This window comes from Drosophila sechellia, chromosome 3R (assembly GCF_004382195.2).
Source record: "Drosophila sechellia strain sech25 chromosome 3R, ASM438219v1, whole genome shotgun sequence".
Taxonomy (NCBI): domain Eukaryota; kingdom Metazoa; phylum Arthropoda; class Insecta; order Diptera; family Drosophilidae; genus Drosophila; species Drosophila sechellia.
In genome coordinates this window covers 22,265,696-22,280,127 of record NC_045952.1, presented here as the reverse complement: position 1 = coordinate 22,280,127, position 14,432 = coordinate 22,265,696, and the positions used below count along the sequence as shown (strand labels likewise).

The following is a 14,432-nucleotide window of genomic DNA, read 5'->3' as shown; positions in this document are numbered from 1 at the left end:
GTTCATAGCCCAGTTGACAAACACAGGCGATAATGATTAAATTTACCATTGGGATTATCGTGTGGCACAACAAATAGGCTTTGCCACCAAAATACCATCAGACCGAATCAAAACAAAGCATCCATCAAAGTACGGCAAGTTGGAAAAAAGCGAGGAGAAAATACAAAATGGAAAAAGCGGGGCGGGAAAAGTCGGAAAATGAAGATGGAAAGTGCTCGCGCAAACCACGGTCCTAAGACAAAAGATTTACAATATCGCTGGGAAAGATTTAAAGGTGATTTCCAAAGATATATATTGTGCCTGAGCGGCGATAAATAAACACAATTCTTTGACTATTTTTATTTCGGCCTCTCCTATTTTATTTATTTTTTGCTCAATTTCTCGGTTTTTCTCGGCCGTTGCAACTATAACTCAATGGAAAAGTGGCTGCCATTGATGCGATCTGTGGACGGGGGCGGATTTTCCACTAAATGTGTCACATTAACGAATTGTTCAGCTCCCCCCGAGAGCTAATTTATGCCCCCCCTTACTAATCGCTGGCCAGGTAAAATTCAATTTATTTGATTTGAACTAAGCCTTTCACAAACACGCTTCACAGTGAGCAGAAAATCGCGTTGAAAAACTCACGAAAATGAAAATGGGGGGCGTGGCCTGCGGCAGCGTCCTTCTGCCTTAGAGAACCGCCAATGTCGTCTAATGGCGGGGCGCCTCTAAAAATAGGAACCACTCGAGAGCCGCCACTCAGCCACTCAAAACGCAGCAGCATCCGCACTCCGAGAGGATCGCGAGCACATCTGGGGGCCGCCGATATCTTGGATTCTTGGATATTGTCACCAAATGTGTTGCGATTGCGACGGAAGTCGGTACACACGCTCGCGTACGGCCCACAAATCGGCGTAAAAATATTTTTGAAAATGTCGGAGGTTTTTCCAAAACATCATTGAAGTGTACCTAACTAAATAAGGCTGTATTTTAAAATAACTAAAGTGAAACAATTACAAATTAAAATAAATAGAAGCACATAACTCACATTTTACTCAAACAAACTCGTGTTAATAAGTATAACTAATAAGAAGCTTAAATAATGTTAAAAATGATAATAATCAGCTGACTAATTAAACTGTGCCATCGAAATTAGTATAAGCAATTAAATTCAGCAACTTGCTGAACCAACAAAATTGTTTTGCAAAATATAACAAAATCGTAGTGAAGTGAAAAATGACCAAGTACAATAGTGGCAGTAGTGAAATGCCTGCGGCTCACACCATCAAGCAGGAATACCACAATGGCTATGGTCAGCAGACACATCCTGGATACGGATTCAGCGGTTATAGCCAACAGAGTCAGATAACCCATCCCGGCCAGAATCCACACCAGACCCTGCAGAATTTCTTTAGCCGCTTCAATGCCGTCGGTGATGCGAGTACGGGAAATGGTGGAGCGGTATCCAGCTCAGCCAACGGATCGGGTGCGTCCTGCAACTACAGTCATGCGAATCATCATCCGGCGGAGCTGGACAAGCCGTTGGGCATGAATATGACACCGTCGCCCATCTACACCACCGACTACGATGACGAGAACAGCAGTCTCAGCTCCGAGGAGCACGTCCTGGCGCCCCTCGTCTGCTCCTCCGCCCAATCCTCCAGACCATGCCTCACCTGGGCCTGCAAGGCGTGCAAAAAGAAGAGCGTCACCGTGGACCGTCGGAAAGCGGCCACCATGAGGGAACGCCGGAGACTGCGAAAGGTAGGGTTTCCATTCCATTACTCACATTTTTAGATTTATCAAATATGGAAAACATATTGTGCAATAACTGCTGATACAAATATATCACTTTCATCTTTCAATCATTCATTAAAACAAAACTTATAAAGAAGATTTTTGATTCATTCAATTCATTTCCAAACTTATCATGGCGATTTGAGTATACCATATACCCTTATACCATATAGGTATACCACTAAGAACTCTGTTCATGAGTCCTTTTCCATCAGCAAGCTTATTAATCTTCGGTCGATCTTAAAAATAGTTTACGCCACAGTTGGCAATTCCCCCGCGTTTAAGGATTGCAACTTTGTAGCAATGTCATTAGCTTGGCTATCACCCCACAAATTAACACATCGCCACCAGGGAGGAGGATCCATTGACATAACGCGCAGAAAGGGAAACCACCCAACATGCGTAAAACATAAACATTTGCCAAGACCAAGAGTTAAACAGCGGCATTTATGAGTTTGACGGTCGTAAAAGTTTTGGATGAACCACACGTATTTATAGCTCCACATAGAGACATTAGTGAAAGGAGGAGATCGTGGGAGCTCCGGGGAGAAAGGGTATGGCTATGGGGGTGGCTGTCATAAAGAGACAGACGACGGGCGAACGGTTTAATTGTTGAAAATTTTATGCTCTATTTAATTTAAAATATGTTATATTAAAGACCCACTTAAAGGGGAACACGCCGCGTGTTGTGTGTTTTTATGGCACGCCTAATGGATTTCCATGATTTCAACGATGGCCATTAATTGATTGTTATTCCGTTTACATTCTAGGTTAACGAGGCCTTCGAGATCCTCAAGCGACGCACTTCATCCAATCCCAACCAGCGCCTGCCGAAGGTCGAGATATTGCGCAATGCCATCGAGTATATCGAGAGCCTGGAGGATCTGCTGCAGGTAAATGAGTGATCTCATCTCACCAGGAATAGAATACCATTGGTTAATCTGATTTTCTGATTTTTCGCTATCTTAGGAATCCAGTCCCACACGCGATGGCGACAACCTGGCGCCCAGTTTGAGCGGCAAAAGCTGCCAGTCCGATTATCTGGTAAGTTTTTGTCCGCTGAACGCCAATTAATATTAAGCCCAGTATATCGTTCCGCAATTATTTTCTCGTAAAATTCTCATGCATGAGCAGCGCTTTCGTACATTTTTCTTTGGCGGCGCGCACATTCATCAAAATCTCAGGGTCTGGTCCGTCGCAATGGCGAACATGAAAATAGAATATATGTACGTATGTACGGATGGCTCCCCGAAAGAGTCAGTCCCATACGATCCGATATCTGTTGTATCTGCTGACCGGAATTTATGCGCTCGCTGACGTGCTACTTAATAAGCTACGCCGGCAGCGCATCTCCACTTCTCCGAATCACATTCACCCGAAAACCGGGAATATTATGAGTTATGATCGGGAAAGTTTGCCAGATGTGAGGGGAGCTAACTTTTATCAAAGGAACGAGGAAAAAAAATTTAGAGGACAAATAGCCGGGAGAATTTACGAGAATTCACAGGGAAAGGGTCGTCGTTGTCTGCATTTAGTGAAAGGCAATAAATAAATTTTCTTTTTATAAGACCGAATGGAAATCGTGTTGTAAATTAATTACAACAAATTCGTTGGAGCAGGAATCGGAATAGGAATCGGCATCGGCATCGGAATCTTCATCCTCATGTTTGGTGGATTGCGACGATCGCTTTTTCGGTTTCATAATAGCTTCCCTGCGACGTGGAACCAAAACCGATGTGGCAGTTGACAAATTGCACAGGAAAAACATGACAAGATCTCGGGGTGTTCTTCTTCGAAAGGTGTTGCAAGATATGGCCAAGTCGTCGAAAAGTGGGGCAACGGGAGCGGGTTGTACATGCATACATATACCTACTCCCGAATGACAGGGCAACAAATTGTCAACAATTATGCAAACATTTTTGCCATCATCTTCAACGCCCTCTTTTCTTTTCATTTTCAACTTTCCTTTCGGGTTGGCCTGCGCTAAGTAATTTCCATGCAGTTTGCTTAAGTTTTTCACATTTTTAATGTACAAATTTGTTAATTTACCATAAAACTTAGCGTATTTGTATGTTGACTGCGCCCCCCATTGGCAGATATTAATGTGCGGCCATAGTTTGATTAAAAACTGGCATAGCGCCAAACGTGCAGGCATTCAAATGCAACTCAGACCCTGGCAATCCATCCATCTCATCCATATCCATTCATTTGGAGCCCGTGTATTTATAAACCTCGGCGACTTAAGTAGAAGATTTCCTTTTGAACTGTTTCCAACACGAAATGCGCACGCTAAGTTTGCCCATAAATTTCCTTATCGCCGCCAATAAAGTGAAGTAGTACTTGAGATATAAACGGCGAAGTGCCAGTACGTCTATATCAGTCAAATTTCTACGTAATGAAAGCCATGGCCATAATCATCTTAAGATAGAGCTTTTGGGTGCAAATGACTCACGGTAAGATGTGGGTAACGTGGGTGCAAGTCAGCCATTGATAAATGTTTGCTATGACAGTGAGTCAGGATTGATCGGATTCCCTGGCATTCAGTTTTTAAACTATTATCAGATACAGATATGCTACCGAACACGTTTGTTATCTTTGAATAGCTTTACAGCTACACTATAAGATAGTCAAATATTTTCTACGAATGGCAAGCAGTTAATAATGATATTGCAAATTATTGAGAAGAAGTAATTCCTGTGATTTTTTTCCGTTCAAAAAGTACTTTTTCCAGTTTCCCAGAAAGAATTAATGTTTGAAACATGATAAAATTATTTTGAAATTCATCATCAACATTATTTAAATGTTATTAAAAATGTAAATATCTAGCAAGCAGTTCTTGCATTTATTTCGGCGATATTTCCCAAATGGATTAGGAGAAGTAGCTATATTTCCAAGTGGGTTTAGTATATTATGAGCATATTTCATGGTAAAAATTCATGGAGCTTGTGGCTAACAAATCGCATAATGCCGCATATCCGTTACACGCTCACAGATCGGAGGAGGAGGAGAACTTCTAAGGGGAACGCGCCAAAAAGCGGCTTAAAATCTTTACGCAACCGAAGAATCGGAATGCCCAAGTGATAAGTGGCATTTCATTCAGATACAACGCATGATATATGCTCAAAAAAAAAAAAAAATAAAATACACCGAAATACCATAAAGACATGCAAACAAGTACACAGAAAGAAGTCGGGCGTGTCTAAAAATACATTTTGTTAAATTGAGAATTTATTTCAAAAGAAATTATTCAATATTTGGTATTATCTTGTCATATAAATACACTATATTGCTGGTAATCCAGATGTGCTATTTTCGTGTAATTTCTCCCAGTGTATCCGCTTGCTGACTGCGGCATATCGAGCGCAGGCTGTCACTAAACGCTTGAAAAAATGATAAATCGCTTTATAAAAGTGCAGTGTGAGTTCATCTGGCCTCTCGTTCAGTTTAGTTCACTTCACTCGGGTTGAATGCTGTTCTGTTGTTGTGCCACTCCGTACTTTGTTGTCCGCTAAATATAAACAGACGGAGATACATATACAAACGGGATGCCATGCGGGATGCCCTGTATTTGTCGATCCTTGCAGACGAAGTGACGGCACTTTGGTTGCACCAGATGCGGATTTGGTGGGGCAGCAAGGAAACCCACCCAGAAGTGGCAATTATAATTTGCTTAGCATCGGCGTTATAGCGAATTTTTCTTTTTCTAATGAAATCCCGAGCGAATCTCCGGATGCCTTGTCTGTCGTCTGCGTATGCGCAAAATTAATTTAATTGCCTCTAAAGTGCGCTCTGCACACAATGCCCCACAATGTTTGGGGCATGACAATGGTGGTGCGTTCGGTGGTTCAATGCATTTTAATTGGCCTGTGGAATCTCTTTACTGGCATAAATTTTGGCTTAATCTCATCATTAGACTGCATTCTGTATGGCACTCGTTGGCCAAGTTGACAGGACCGGAGCAAATTTGACGTTGTCATTTCGCCGGCGACACTTTTCTGTAATTTATTGTTTCCCCAATTTCGCTTGAGGCCAACTAAAAAAAAAAGATTTTTCCATTTTCATTTATTTATTTATGTTTTCCTTTGCAGAGCTCCTATGCTGGCGCTTATCTAGAGGATAAACTTAGTTTTTACAACAAGCACATGGAGAAATATGGTCAGTTTACAGGTAAAAAAGTAATTAAGTATTTGAAATATTTATATTAAATATATTTTGCATAGACTTTGAAGGCAATGCCAATGGCTCCAGTTTGGACTGTCTAAACCTCATTGTTCAGAGCATCAATAAGAGCACCACGATTCCCATACAAAATAAGGCCACGACCTCCGCTCCAGATTCCCAGTCGCCGCCCTCAGCCGGAGCAACTGCACCCACTTCTCTGCACGTGAACTTCAAACGGAAATGCAGCACTTAGCACTTAAGTATCAGCACCTTAGGCAATTGTAAAGCTATTTTTAAGAGGATACACGAGATACCCAGTGACCCGAATAGGCCTTAAATTATATGTATAGCATAAGCACTTAATTAAATGGTAATTCAAAACAGCGAATAGAGTCTTTTAACTTAATCCACTTCCAGTTTGCGGAAGGAACCGCTCATCACGTCCAGTTCTCCATTGGCCCAGGCATTGGCCAATCCGACGCGCAGTTTCTCATTGGTTCCATACTGGGCATCCTTGGCCAGGTAATCCTTGCTGTCCAGTAGCTTCTGGCGCCAATGATCCACTGCCTCTGCATGATAGCCATTGGTGCCCCCATACTCTATGGTCATCGCATCTCTGGGCAGGTGCTGGTACAGATCCTCCGACTTTTTGTGGACCACGAACTGTGGAGAAAATTGGGTAGGTTAATACCAAATCTTAACGCAACATAAACATTTTCACCTTGAAGGGCAGTTTGGAGGGCAAAAACTTCGTTACAAAATTGAAAATGGTTTGCCCCTCCTTACGCATATTGATCATATGAATCTCGACAAATCGCAGTGGTATACATTGGTCCACCAGCGCAAAAGCCTTCTTCAGCAGGAAGGGATCGTAGTGCATCATTTGCTCCATGGTAACATCTCTGGCATCCACAACCCAGACCAAGCCGGAAATCGAGGCATTATCGCACTCCATAGCCAGTAGTTCCAACATAATGAAGACCAGTTTGAAGGCGTCGCGGGGATTCGATTTCTTGGGATCGATGTTTCGGAACTGCGAGATGATAACCCTTGGCCCCTCGGGACTCACAGGTCGCATGGGTATCACATGGATTCTGTTAATTCGAAATAGAAATGAAATAAAGTATCTTTACCTTCTTTGAATAAGACTTTCTAGTGGTAATGCCTTGAAGTGCTAACATTTCATAACACGCAACTAATTTCCAGCAATGCACATAGATAGTGAATAAATTATCATTGATAATGTTTGTTACGATTGACACCACTGATTAGAAGGCAGTATTTAAATGGTTTGTGAAATATTTAGCAGCTTGAGGCGAAAAGGGTATTGCAAACGGAACAGGGAACCCACCCTCGTTGCAGCTGGGTGAGCAGAGCATCGTCCACCTGTCGGGATCCCAGAACCTCCGGGAACACGCTGCGCAGGGAGTAGTAGTTGTCGAATCGCCTTTTGGTCTCCTCCTGGCTGAAACGGCAACGCCGCAGAAAGGCCAGGATTAGCTGCTCATCCGTGGGCGCCTTGAGGTGCGGCGACTTGGTGATCCATGTCTGAATGGTGGCGATAATCTCCGCTCGCTGCGCCTGCTCCTCGTTGCACTCGCTCTTGGCCAGAGCCGCCAACTTTGGGTCGAGAGTTCTCAGGGTGTTCGCCATTCCGGCGCTCGGTTCAATGGTAACTGAATGCCAATACCACTGACGCAGCGCCGTGGTAGAGATGGTATTGGCTTTTGTGGCGGCATCGCTATCTAATCGGGGCAACACCTTGTAAACTAGCTGGAACGGCGAGCCGAAACCCGTCGGCAGTCAGATATAGATACACGAGTGAATAGATAGTTGATAAGTGGGTGTTATCTTTAATTGATCGACTACAGCAGAGTTTGGAATGTTTATATGGATAAACGCTATTGGGCAAGGGAGGGGATAGGTTTCCTGCTTCCGGGTTAGTATCAATCCCAGTTGAGGCGACGGAAGGAGCCACTGGCTCCAAATTCCGCCTCATACGTGGCTATTTCGCCGTGTCGCAGCTCCTCAATGGTCCCGTAGTTGCAGTCCTGCTCGAAATAACCACGATAGCTATTCAACAGGTCTTCCATGTAGGCCACACATTCACCCAAATGCCCATTGGTACCGCCATACTCCTCCGGCAGCGATTCCTTGCCAATGTGCTCGATAAGCTCTTCGCTGTTCTTCAGAACGCGTATCTGGAATAATATAAACATATCTAGCCTTAATTGGTACTGAACCTCTATAAAAGCAATTTTATCACGAAGGTGATGACTTGCTGATTAAGGTATCAATACCCACCGGATAGTTGACTTGCATGCTTAGAACATTGTACAGAAACATGACGGTACCCTGAATATCCTTGGGCATATTTATGATGTACATCTCCTTCACTTTTAGGGGACTGCAGTTGTAGAGCCAGTTCCACCACTTGCGAAATAGAACCCTATCAAAGCGGCGCATCTTATCCGAGTTGACGCCCTCGAGGTCAATGATTTCGCAGATTCCCGCCAGGGAGGCATAGTCATTCTCCAGCGCAATCACCTCCATGGCCATCGAGGAAAAGTGATAGATCTCCCGCAGCATGTACAGATTGGGATCGAAGTGGCCAAAACGGGCTATGAACATGGCACTACGGCTATCGCCCTTTGGCATATCCGGATAGAGGCAAACTCTGAAAGCAAATCCAGCGTCTTGAGATACATGACTAACTTAAAATGATGTTTAACCATTTGCTCACCCCATGCGATTGATGTCCAAAAGTCTCTGCGTCACACAGCGGTTATTCATGATCTCCGGAAATAGGTTGTAGTGGGTGAAGTAGCGATCGATCCGGCGCTTGGTCTCCTCCAGGCTGTAACGGCAGCGTCTGAGGAAGGCGATAAGGAAGTCCACATCCGTGCGGGCGCGCAGATGCGGCTGCTGGCGAATCCACACGCGCAGAATGATGATGTCCTGCTGAATCCTGTCGGGCGTCTCGTTCACCTCCTGCTCGGCCAACTTGGCCAATGTCGGCGAGAGCGGACGTCGCATTTTGGTAACGGCTATGCAGTGTTTGATGGCATTTGGGCCATCTAATTTGAGTATCCATGCTCCCCCATCTGGTGGTGGGTTGCCCCCTAATCTAATCTTATCGCGGAGGCGAATCGGATTGGGAAAATACGACCGCTGCATGATGGTCTATGCTTATCTACACGCATTTGTAACTTGCACTTTTTTCCAGCTCGGAAAATGGGATTCGGATATAAGTGTGTTTGGGAGAGAGTGACATGTACTATATATGGGAATATAGCGCACATCCGGCGCCTGTCTGGAGGAGATCTCTTAAGTGCCCATCTCGTGCGCATTTGGGAAATGGATGCAGATGCACTGGGAATAAATTTTTGTGGAATGTTATCAAGAGAGAAAAGAATGAACATACGTTCAAATACACATTTTAAGGTTTATAAGTTATAAATCAAATGCAAGTGCTATTATGGCATCAATATTTCCACTTCAGGATGCAGTTTCTCCCCATTTTTGCCAGTGTACGAGTACTGTCTTTTGAAATGCGATCCGCGTTTAATGCCCGAAATAAATCTAACGCTAAATGGTATCCAGTTCGTCGGTCGGTCGTCCGTGCTGTGAGCATTGAGCATTCAATTTGAGTGCCTGCCTGTCAGAGGGCATTACACACCGACATCCCGGCTAGGTGGCGATGTGCCGTTGGAGTTGACATGGAACACCTACAGCCGGGCAAATTGCTATGACATGGCGCTGTCAGCTGCTGACAAGCCGGAGAACTGGAGATCTGTGCATTCTGTGCAACTGGCGATCTGGGCTCCCAGGAAGCGGATCATCTACCCACTCCGCCAATAACTCATAACACATTATGTCCATGGGACTGGGAATAGGGAGGATTTGGAGTGAGTACATCCAGTGGAGGCTGTGCTTTGATCTCGCTGCTGACAGGGCAGCGCGTGTAAATTCCCTTTGCAGCCAGCTCATTGCTCATGACGCAAACATATCGTTGCCATATTAATAATGAGCCTCATTAACAGCTCGCTGCACTGCATCATCGCACTCGACACATTGCCCAATGTTGCCACTGCTTTCCTGCGGGGAGAAAGGGTGAGGGTGTGGCGGCATGTAATTGACACACTCATTGCTGATAAGTGTATTTTGTTGTAAGCACTTCAGATATGCTACCAAACCCTTGGAATGCATATGCTGCACTTGACGCAAGTGATGGATGCCCCCAGGAATCGCTGAGAATCTTGACACAAAAGGGTATGGAATTAATAACCCAGTGATTGTCTTACTGACGGCTCAATCAGTCTGCAGTAGGACCTTTGTACTTAAGAACTCTGATTAAATAAAGTAATGTATTACTAAATTTTAAATTTTTAATATATATATATTTTTTTTTTTCATCATTTCGTGTTTATTTTAAGCAATTCTGTGGGGTTAAGATAATTGTGATCTTGCTCACAATAAAGTTTATATATTGAATATGTCAAAATATAATTAAAGTTAATAATCCTTTTGAATATTTTATCAAATCAAAATGAAAGTGCATTGCTGCCACAACCAACAGTCATATGGGTTTATAAGCGTTTCATGTTTTAATTTATAGACTTACATAAAACGCCCCATTTTGTGCGCTAAGTGCGAGGGAGAGAGCGGAAAATGCGGGGAAAATGGGAAAACGCATTTGCTTGGCGCTCAATTGACAATCATATTTATAGAGCATATTGAACAAATAGACCAGACACCGCAGCATCGCTAGCCAAAAGATAATATTCGGATGGCCGTATAAGTTCCCGCTCGACTGCCAGTTGTCACTCAACTTGATCCGAGATATGTTCCAATATACTACATAGAACACGCATGACGTTTGTACTTTGCCGTTCCCCAGCTCTCCCATACACCAAAAATACAAAAAAAAAAATAAGAAACTGAAAATTAAACGGCAAATGAAATTTCATTGTAAACAGACGCGTTCCGGCAAATTGAGCAGCTTAAACAAATTTCCGTTGTCTCCGCATATCAGGCATTGCATCCTGGTATTCGAGTCGAGTCCCCATCTCCACGTATCAATTATCCTGCTCATCCTGTTGAGCGCAATTTATTGGCTTCCGTTGTGCCGCCGTCACTTGAGCCTCAATTGGTCCTCAGGGCAGCGGCAGCTGGACCCACCCCCACTACTCCTGGCCTAGTTTAAATTACTACGAGTATATTGTCGGGTTCCGGGAAGGGAACCTCATTTGTAGAGCACCGTGTGCCAGGAGCGCGGCGGCAGGCGGAGCTGGATCGCTCCACGCTGGCTATCATCGAGAGCCACGTCCACCGGCAGGTTCTGGCTGCAAGATTACGGAATCGGGATCTTAGAATATGCTTGATGGAATGGAGTGCGGAGTGCCACCATTAGAGGCATTCATAAAAGTGAATCGCAACGTTGTCGGCAATTAAGTTGACGCACTTAAGCGGCACCGTCGCAGATGCAACTCGAAATAGAAGTGTGCTAGGCACTTAAAAAAATCATTTTGAAATTAAGTATGTTCTTAAACTATTTTTAAACGATTGCCAATATTACCGAGATTGAAGTGCAAAAGGAATAAAAATCGATTGGAAATTTTGTAACGATTGTAACAAGATTGGGCATTTCATATTTCATTCATCATTTCAAAATCAGCGGAAAACGAATTTGGCCAAAATTCGATATCCACGAAGAGTAGTTTTATCATAACTTGACTAAAAATAGTCCTATAGCCAAAATAATAACTGTTTTTTAAAGCTAATAACCAATGCTAACCACTCATATCACTTTTTGGTAAAGTTAGAAAAATTAATTTTTGAGTCAATTTTTGCATTTTTTGTAAGGGGTAACATCACAAAATTTTGCAAAAAATTTACAAAATTTTTTTTTCCAAATTTGAATGCCCATCGATTGGAAATGTAATTTTGAGCCTTACAAGATATGTCACTCCACATTTGGAGCTATATTTTTAATGTTTTGGTTAAATTTCGAACGGAAATTGTAACTAATAACTCAAAATTTAAATCTTTTCTTCGAGTGCACTTACCCATTGTAGATGATCAACGCCACGCTACCGTCTGGTCGCTGGAAGCCCACAACACTTAGCTGGGTGAAGGGATTGCCCTGGTTCTCGATACGCGTCTCGATGCGCACGGATTCCGGCGGCAGGAACTTGGAGAAGTGGCCTATGGCATAGAAGATCGGCTGCTTGTATATCTCAGCCCGGCTCGTGGCATTCACAATGATCGGAGCGTCCACGAAGTTCTTAATGTAGTTCGGACCGCCCTGTTCGTCCAGCACGAGATTCCAATCCAGCCAGCCGTTGAAGTTGTGCGTCAGATCCTGGGTGTAGGCCCTCATGTAGCTCTCACCACGCTGCCAGCTGCCCAGCTCGGGACCATGGGTCTGCCATGGCTTATCACCGATGCAGGACTCCGTGTTCAATAGCAGCTTATTGGGCATATCCGTGTGTGCCTGGTCGATGAGTTGTGGAGCTATCAGTTCATCCCAGTACCAGTGAACAGCTAGGCCATCCAAGTAGCTCAGCGAATTGTTGCGTGAGGAGCGCATCTGTAGAATTGCATTTAATTATATTCAAATTCAATATGATTTTCGACTTTTTCGCATACCCTCCGGAACCACGTTGGGTAGGTATACCGCTGATCGTCGTTGCCAAAAATGAGCACCTTGCTCTCCGCCGAGTTCCTGATGGTCGGGCCCAGATTGTCGTTCAGCCAGATAGCCTGGTCGAAAAAATGTCAACATGCTTAATAGCCGGAAACGTGATCGATGGCCAGTGGCCAATTGCAAATGGCTCATACCTGCTGCCAGGGCGTCCAGCCCATGCTCATGAAGTGTACAAAAAAGAAGCCAATGACGCCGTTCAACGGCTCATTGCCAGTGGATATGGCCCAAATCGGCATATTTTTAGCCCGCATAAGTTCGAGAAATCTGCAAGAAGAGACAAGCGCTCATGAATGGGAAATGAAATGGCCAGAGTTGTCTCACTTGAGGTGATAGAGGGCCCACGTTTGGTAGTATTCCGATTTCAGCTGCCCGAATCCTGTCCAGCGGTTATTGCTCTTCATCCAGGTTGGAGCACTCCAGGCGGCGCCCATGATTTTCAGAGTATCTACTTTAGCGATGGTCTTAAGGCGTTTCAGCTGTTCCACTTTCTGCAGATCCCGCGGATCAAGCTCGGTGAAGTTGCTCAATTTCGGATCATGAAGAGGCAATTCATTGTATGCCCAGGGTTCCATATCAAAGTCGGAGCCCCCAATGGACATTCGTATAGTGTTGTAGGCAATTCCAACCGGATGGAAATAGGATCTGCAAAATAACTAGTTATATATTTTTGTTTATTGCTTAATATTCAGCTCACCTGTAGACATGATCCTGTAGCTCCTCCGGTAGTTCTTTGAGTAAGTACGAGACTGTACCTGTAAAGGCCCCGCCAAAAATGGAGACATTTTGAAAACTCTGCTCTCGTTTCACCGATATGCGATATGTCTTAATGCTGGCATTAATAACTGAAATTATTTAAGAGTTCCTTGGGCATTTAGTTTTTAATAAAGTATTTATAGAGCGTTTTAGTTACAAAGGCTTTGGGGAATGTTGGCCAACTGCAGCCAGGCTCTCTCCTGATCCACCACAATCGCATCTGGCTTGAAGTTCTCATCGGTGAACTGTTTGTCATCTATTGTTATGGGTTTCTTTTCCGAGAGATCCCCTGTTGTCTTCTTGAAGCGCAAGCCATCCTATAAACCAATTATTATATAATTCATTAATTATATGATTATTATATGAGTTCAATATAGAACAAATAAAATTTAAATCCGTTTCGTTTAGCAATAAATTAGACATGACAAGCCACAGAAGATAATCAAACTATTCCAAACAGACTTTCAATCTAATCTGAATAATTGACCTAAGCGTGCCTGATGGAGCAGTCAATAGCTAATGTTGTGACCGCGAGTGCGGACAATCCTGCTGACTCACCTTGCTGGAGCTAATCACCACAATCTGCGAGATATCAGTGAGCTGCGGCGGTTCCAGATAGTCGCAGTAGGTGCTGTTGCAGACACACACGCTTCCATGGCTCGTTTCGCGCAAATCGCAGGGCAACTGCCAGTCGGGAGCACCTGCAATGCGTTTCATTTGAGGAGCTGGCTTCATGGCCCAGGTAGGCATGAATTTATTGTTTTCTCACATACCTGCAGAGATTGCGATCACTGCAGAAAGAAAGCCAAGCAGTGGTGTCTTCATGTCTGCACCTGGGACCAAAACAATGCGGCCCGCTCGAAGGCCCGTCCACAACTGAGCTCAGAAACGAGAGTCCGGCCTGCTTTCGAATAATCAAGCCACCGAATTTCACTCAATTTGATGTTTATGTTTTCGAACGCCACTTGACCCGGCTCAGCTGTTGATTTGATAAAGCAGCCGGACCGGCGAATAGTAGCTACAGTCGCCA

The 14,432-nt window shown here is 44.0% G+C and overlaps 4 protein-coding genes across 5 annotated transcripts; 1 reads left to right on the top strand and 3 right to left on the bottom strand.

Moving 5' to 3' along the window:
• The first annotated feature begins 856 nt into the window (after nt 1–856).
• On the top strand, nt 857–6,328 carry LOC6607613 (myogenic-determination protein). Of its 2 annotated transcripts, none has more exons than XM_032721704.1 (5): nt 857–1,746; nt 2,550–2,672; nt 2,749–2,823; nt 5,868–5,934; nt 6,000–6,328. In XM_032721704.1, exons 1-5 carry the CDS (start codon nt 1,219–1,221, stop codon nt 6,191–6,193), a joined length of 987 nt encoding a protein of 328 aa, XP_032577595.1. In that variant the 5' UTR covers nt 857–1,218; the 3' UTR covers nt 6,194–6,328. The 2 variants fall into 2 exon arrangements, with proteins under 2 accessions (XP_032577595.1, XP_002032381.1); XM_002032345.2 differs by having other exon boundaries at nt 858–1,746; nt 5,868–5,946.
• Nucleotides 5,825–7,603, bottom strand: LOC6607612 (alpha-tocopherol transfer protein-like). Its single transcript, XM_002032344.2, has 3 exons — nt 7,292–7,603; nt 6,662–7,034; nt 5,825–6,603 (listed from the first exon to the last, which is right to left on the bottom strand). The coding sequence occupies exons 1-3, from the start codon at nt 7,591–7,593 to the stop codon at nt 6,343–6,345; spliced, it is 936 nt and encodes a 311-aa protein (XP_002032380.1). The 5' UTR covers nt 7,594–7,603; the 3' UTR covers nt 5,825–6,342.
• Nucleotides 7,604–7,766: 163 nt separating this feature from the next.
• LOC6607611 (alpha-tocopherol transfer protein-like) lies at nt 7,767–10,784 on the bottom strand. Its single transcript, XM_002032343.2, has 3 exons — nt 8,684–10,784; nt 8,245–8,617; nt 7,767–8,141 (listed from the first exon to the last, which is right to left on the bottom strand). The coding sequence occupies exons 1-3, from the start codon at nt 9,115–9,117 to the stop codon at nt 7,887–7,889; spliced, it is 1,062 nt and encodes a 353-aa protein (XP_002032379.2). The 5' UTR covers nt 9,118–10,784; the 3' UTR covers nt 7,767–7,886.
• Nucleotides 10,785–10,887: 103 nt separating this feature from the next.
• On the bottom strand, nt 10,888–14,283 carry LOC6607610 (lysosomal acid glucosylceramidase). Its single transcript, XM_002032342.2, has 9 exons — nt 14,176–14,283; nt 13,961–14,103; nt 13,560–13,719; nt 13,344–13,491; nt 12,971–13,291; nt 12,784–12,913; nt 12,592–12,705; nt 12,009–12,532; nt 10,888–11,285 (listed from the first exon to the last, which is right to left on the bottom strand). The coding sequence occupies exons 1-9, from the start codon at nt 14,225–14,227 to the stop codon at nt 11,186–11,188; spliced, it is 1,692 nt and encodes a 563-aa protein (XP_002032378.2). The 5' UTR covers nt 14,228–14,283; the 3' UTR covers nt 10,888–11,185.
• Nucleotides 14,284–14,432: the final 149 nt, after the last annotated feature.

Excerpts from the sequence above, each read along its gene's own strand:
- LOC6607613 (XM_002032345.2), top strand. The coding sequence starts at position 1,219 with ATGACCAAGTACAATAGTGGCAGTAGTGAAATGCCTGCGGCTCACACC. Across the intron at positions 1,747-2,549 it reads AACGCCGGAGACTGCGAAAG|GTTAACGAGGCCTTCGAGAT; the intron begins GTAGGGTTTCCA and ends TTTACATTCTAG. Across the intron at positions 2,673-2,748 it reads GCCTGGAGGATCTGCTGCAG|GAATCCAGTCCCACACGCGA; the intron begins GTAAATGAGTGA and ends TCGCTATCTTAG.
- LOC6607612 (XM_002032344.2), bottom strand. The coding sequence starts at position 7,593 with ATGGCGAACACCCTGAGAACTCTCGACCCAAAGTTGGCGGCTCTGGCC. Across the intron at positions 7,035-7,291 it reads CTCACCCAGCTGCAACGAGG|AATCCATGTGATACCCATGC; the intron begins GTGGGTTCCCTG and ends TCGAATTAACAG. Across the intron at positions 6,604-6,661 it reads CCTCCAAACTGCCCTTCAAG|TTCGTGGTCCACAAAAAGTC; the intron begins GTGAAAATGTTT and ends TTTTCTCCACAG.
- LOC6607611 (XM_002032343.2), bottom strand. The coding sequence starts at position 9,117 with ATGCAGCGGTCGTATTTTCCCAATCCGATTCGCCTCCGCGATAAGATT. Across the intron at positions 8,618-8,683 it reads TTGGACATCAATCGCATGGG|AGTTTGCCTCTATCCGGATA; the intron begins GTGAGCAAATGG and ends ATTTGCTTTCAG. Across the intron at positions 8,142-8,244 it reads GCATGCAAGTCAACTATCCG|ATACGCGTTCTGAAGAACAG; the intron begins GTGGGTATTGAT and ends ATATTATTCCAG.
- LOC6607610 (XM_002032342.2), bottom strand. The coding sequence starts at position 14,227 with ATGAAGACACCACTGCTTGGCTTTCTTTCTGCAGTGATCGCAATCTCT. Across the intron at positions 13,720-13,960 it reads TGGTGATTAGCTCCAGCAAG|GATGGCTTGCGCTTCAAGAA; the intron begins GTGAGTCAGCAG and ends ATTGGTTTATAG. Across the intron at positions 13,492-13,559 it reads CAACATTCCCCAAAGCCTTT|TTATTAATGCCAGCATTAAG; the intron begins GTAACTAAAACG and ends AAATAATTTCAG.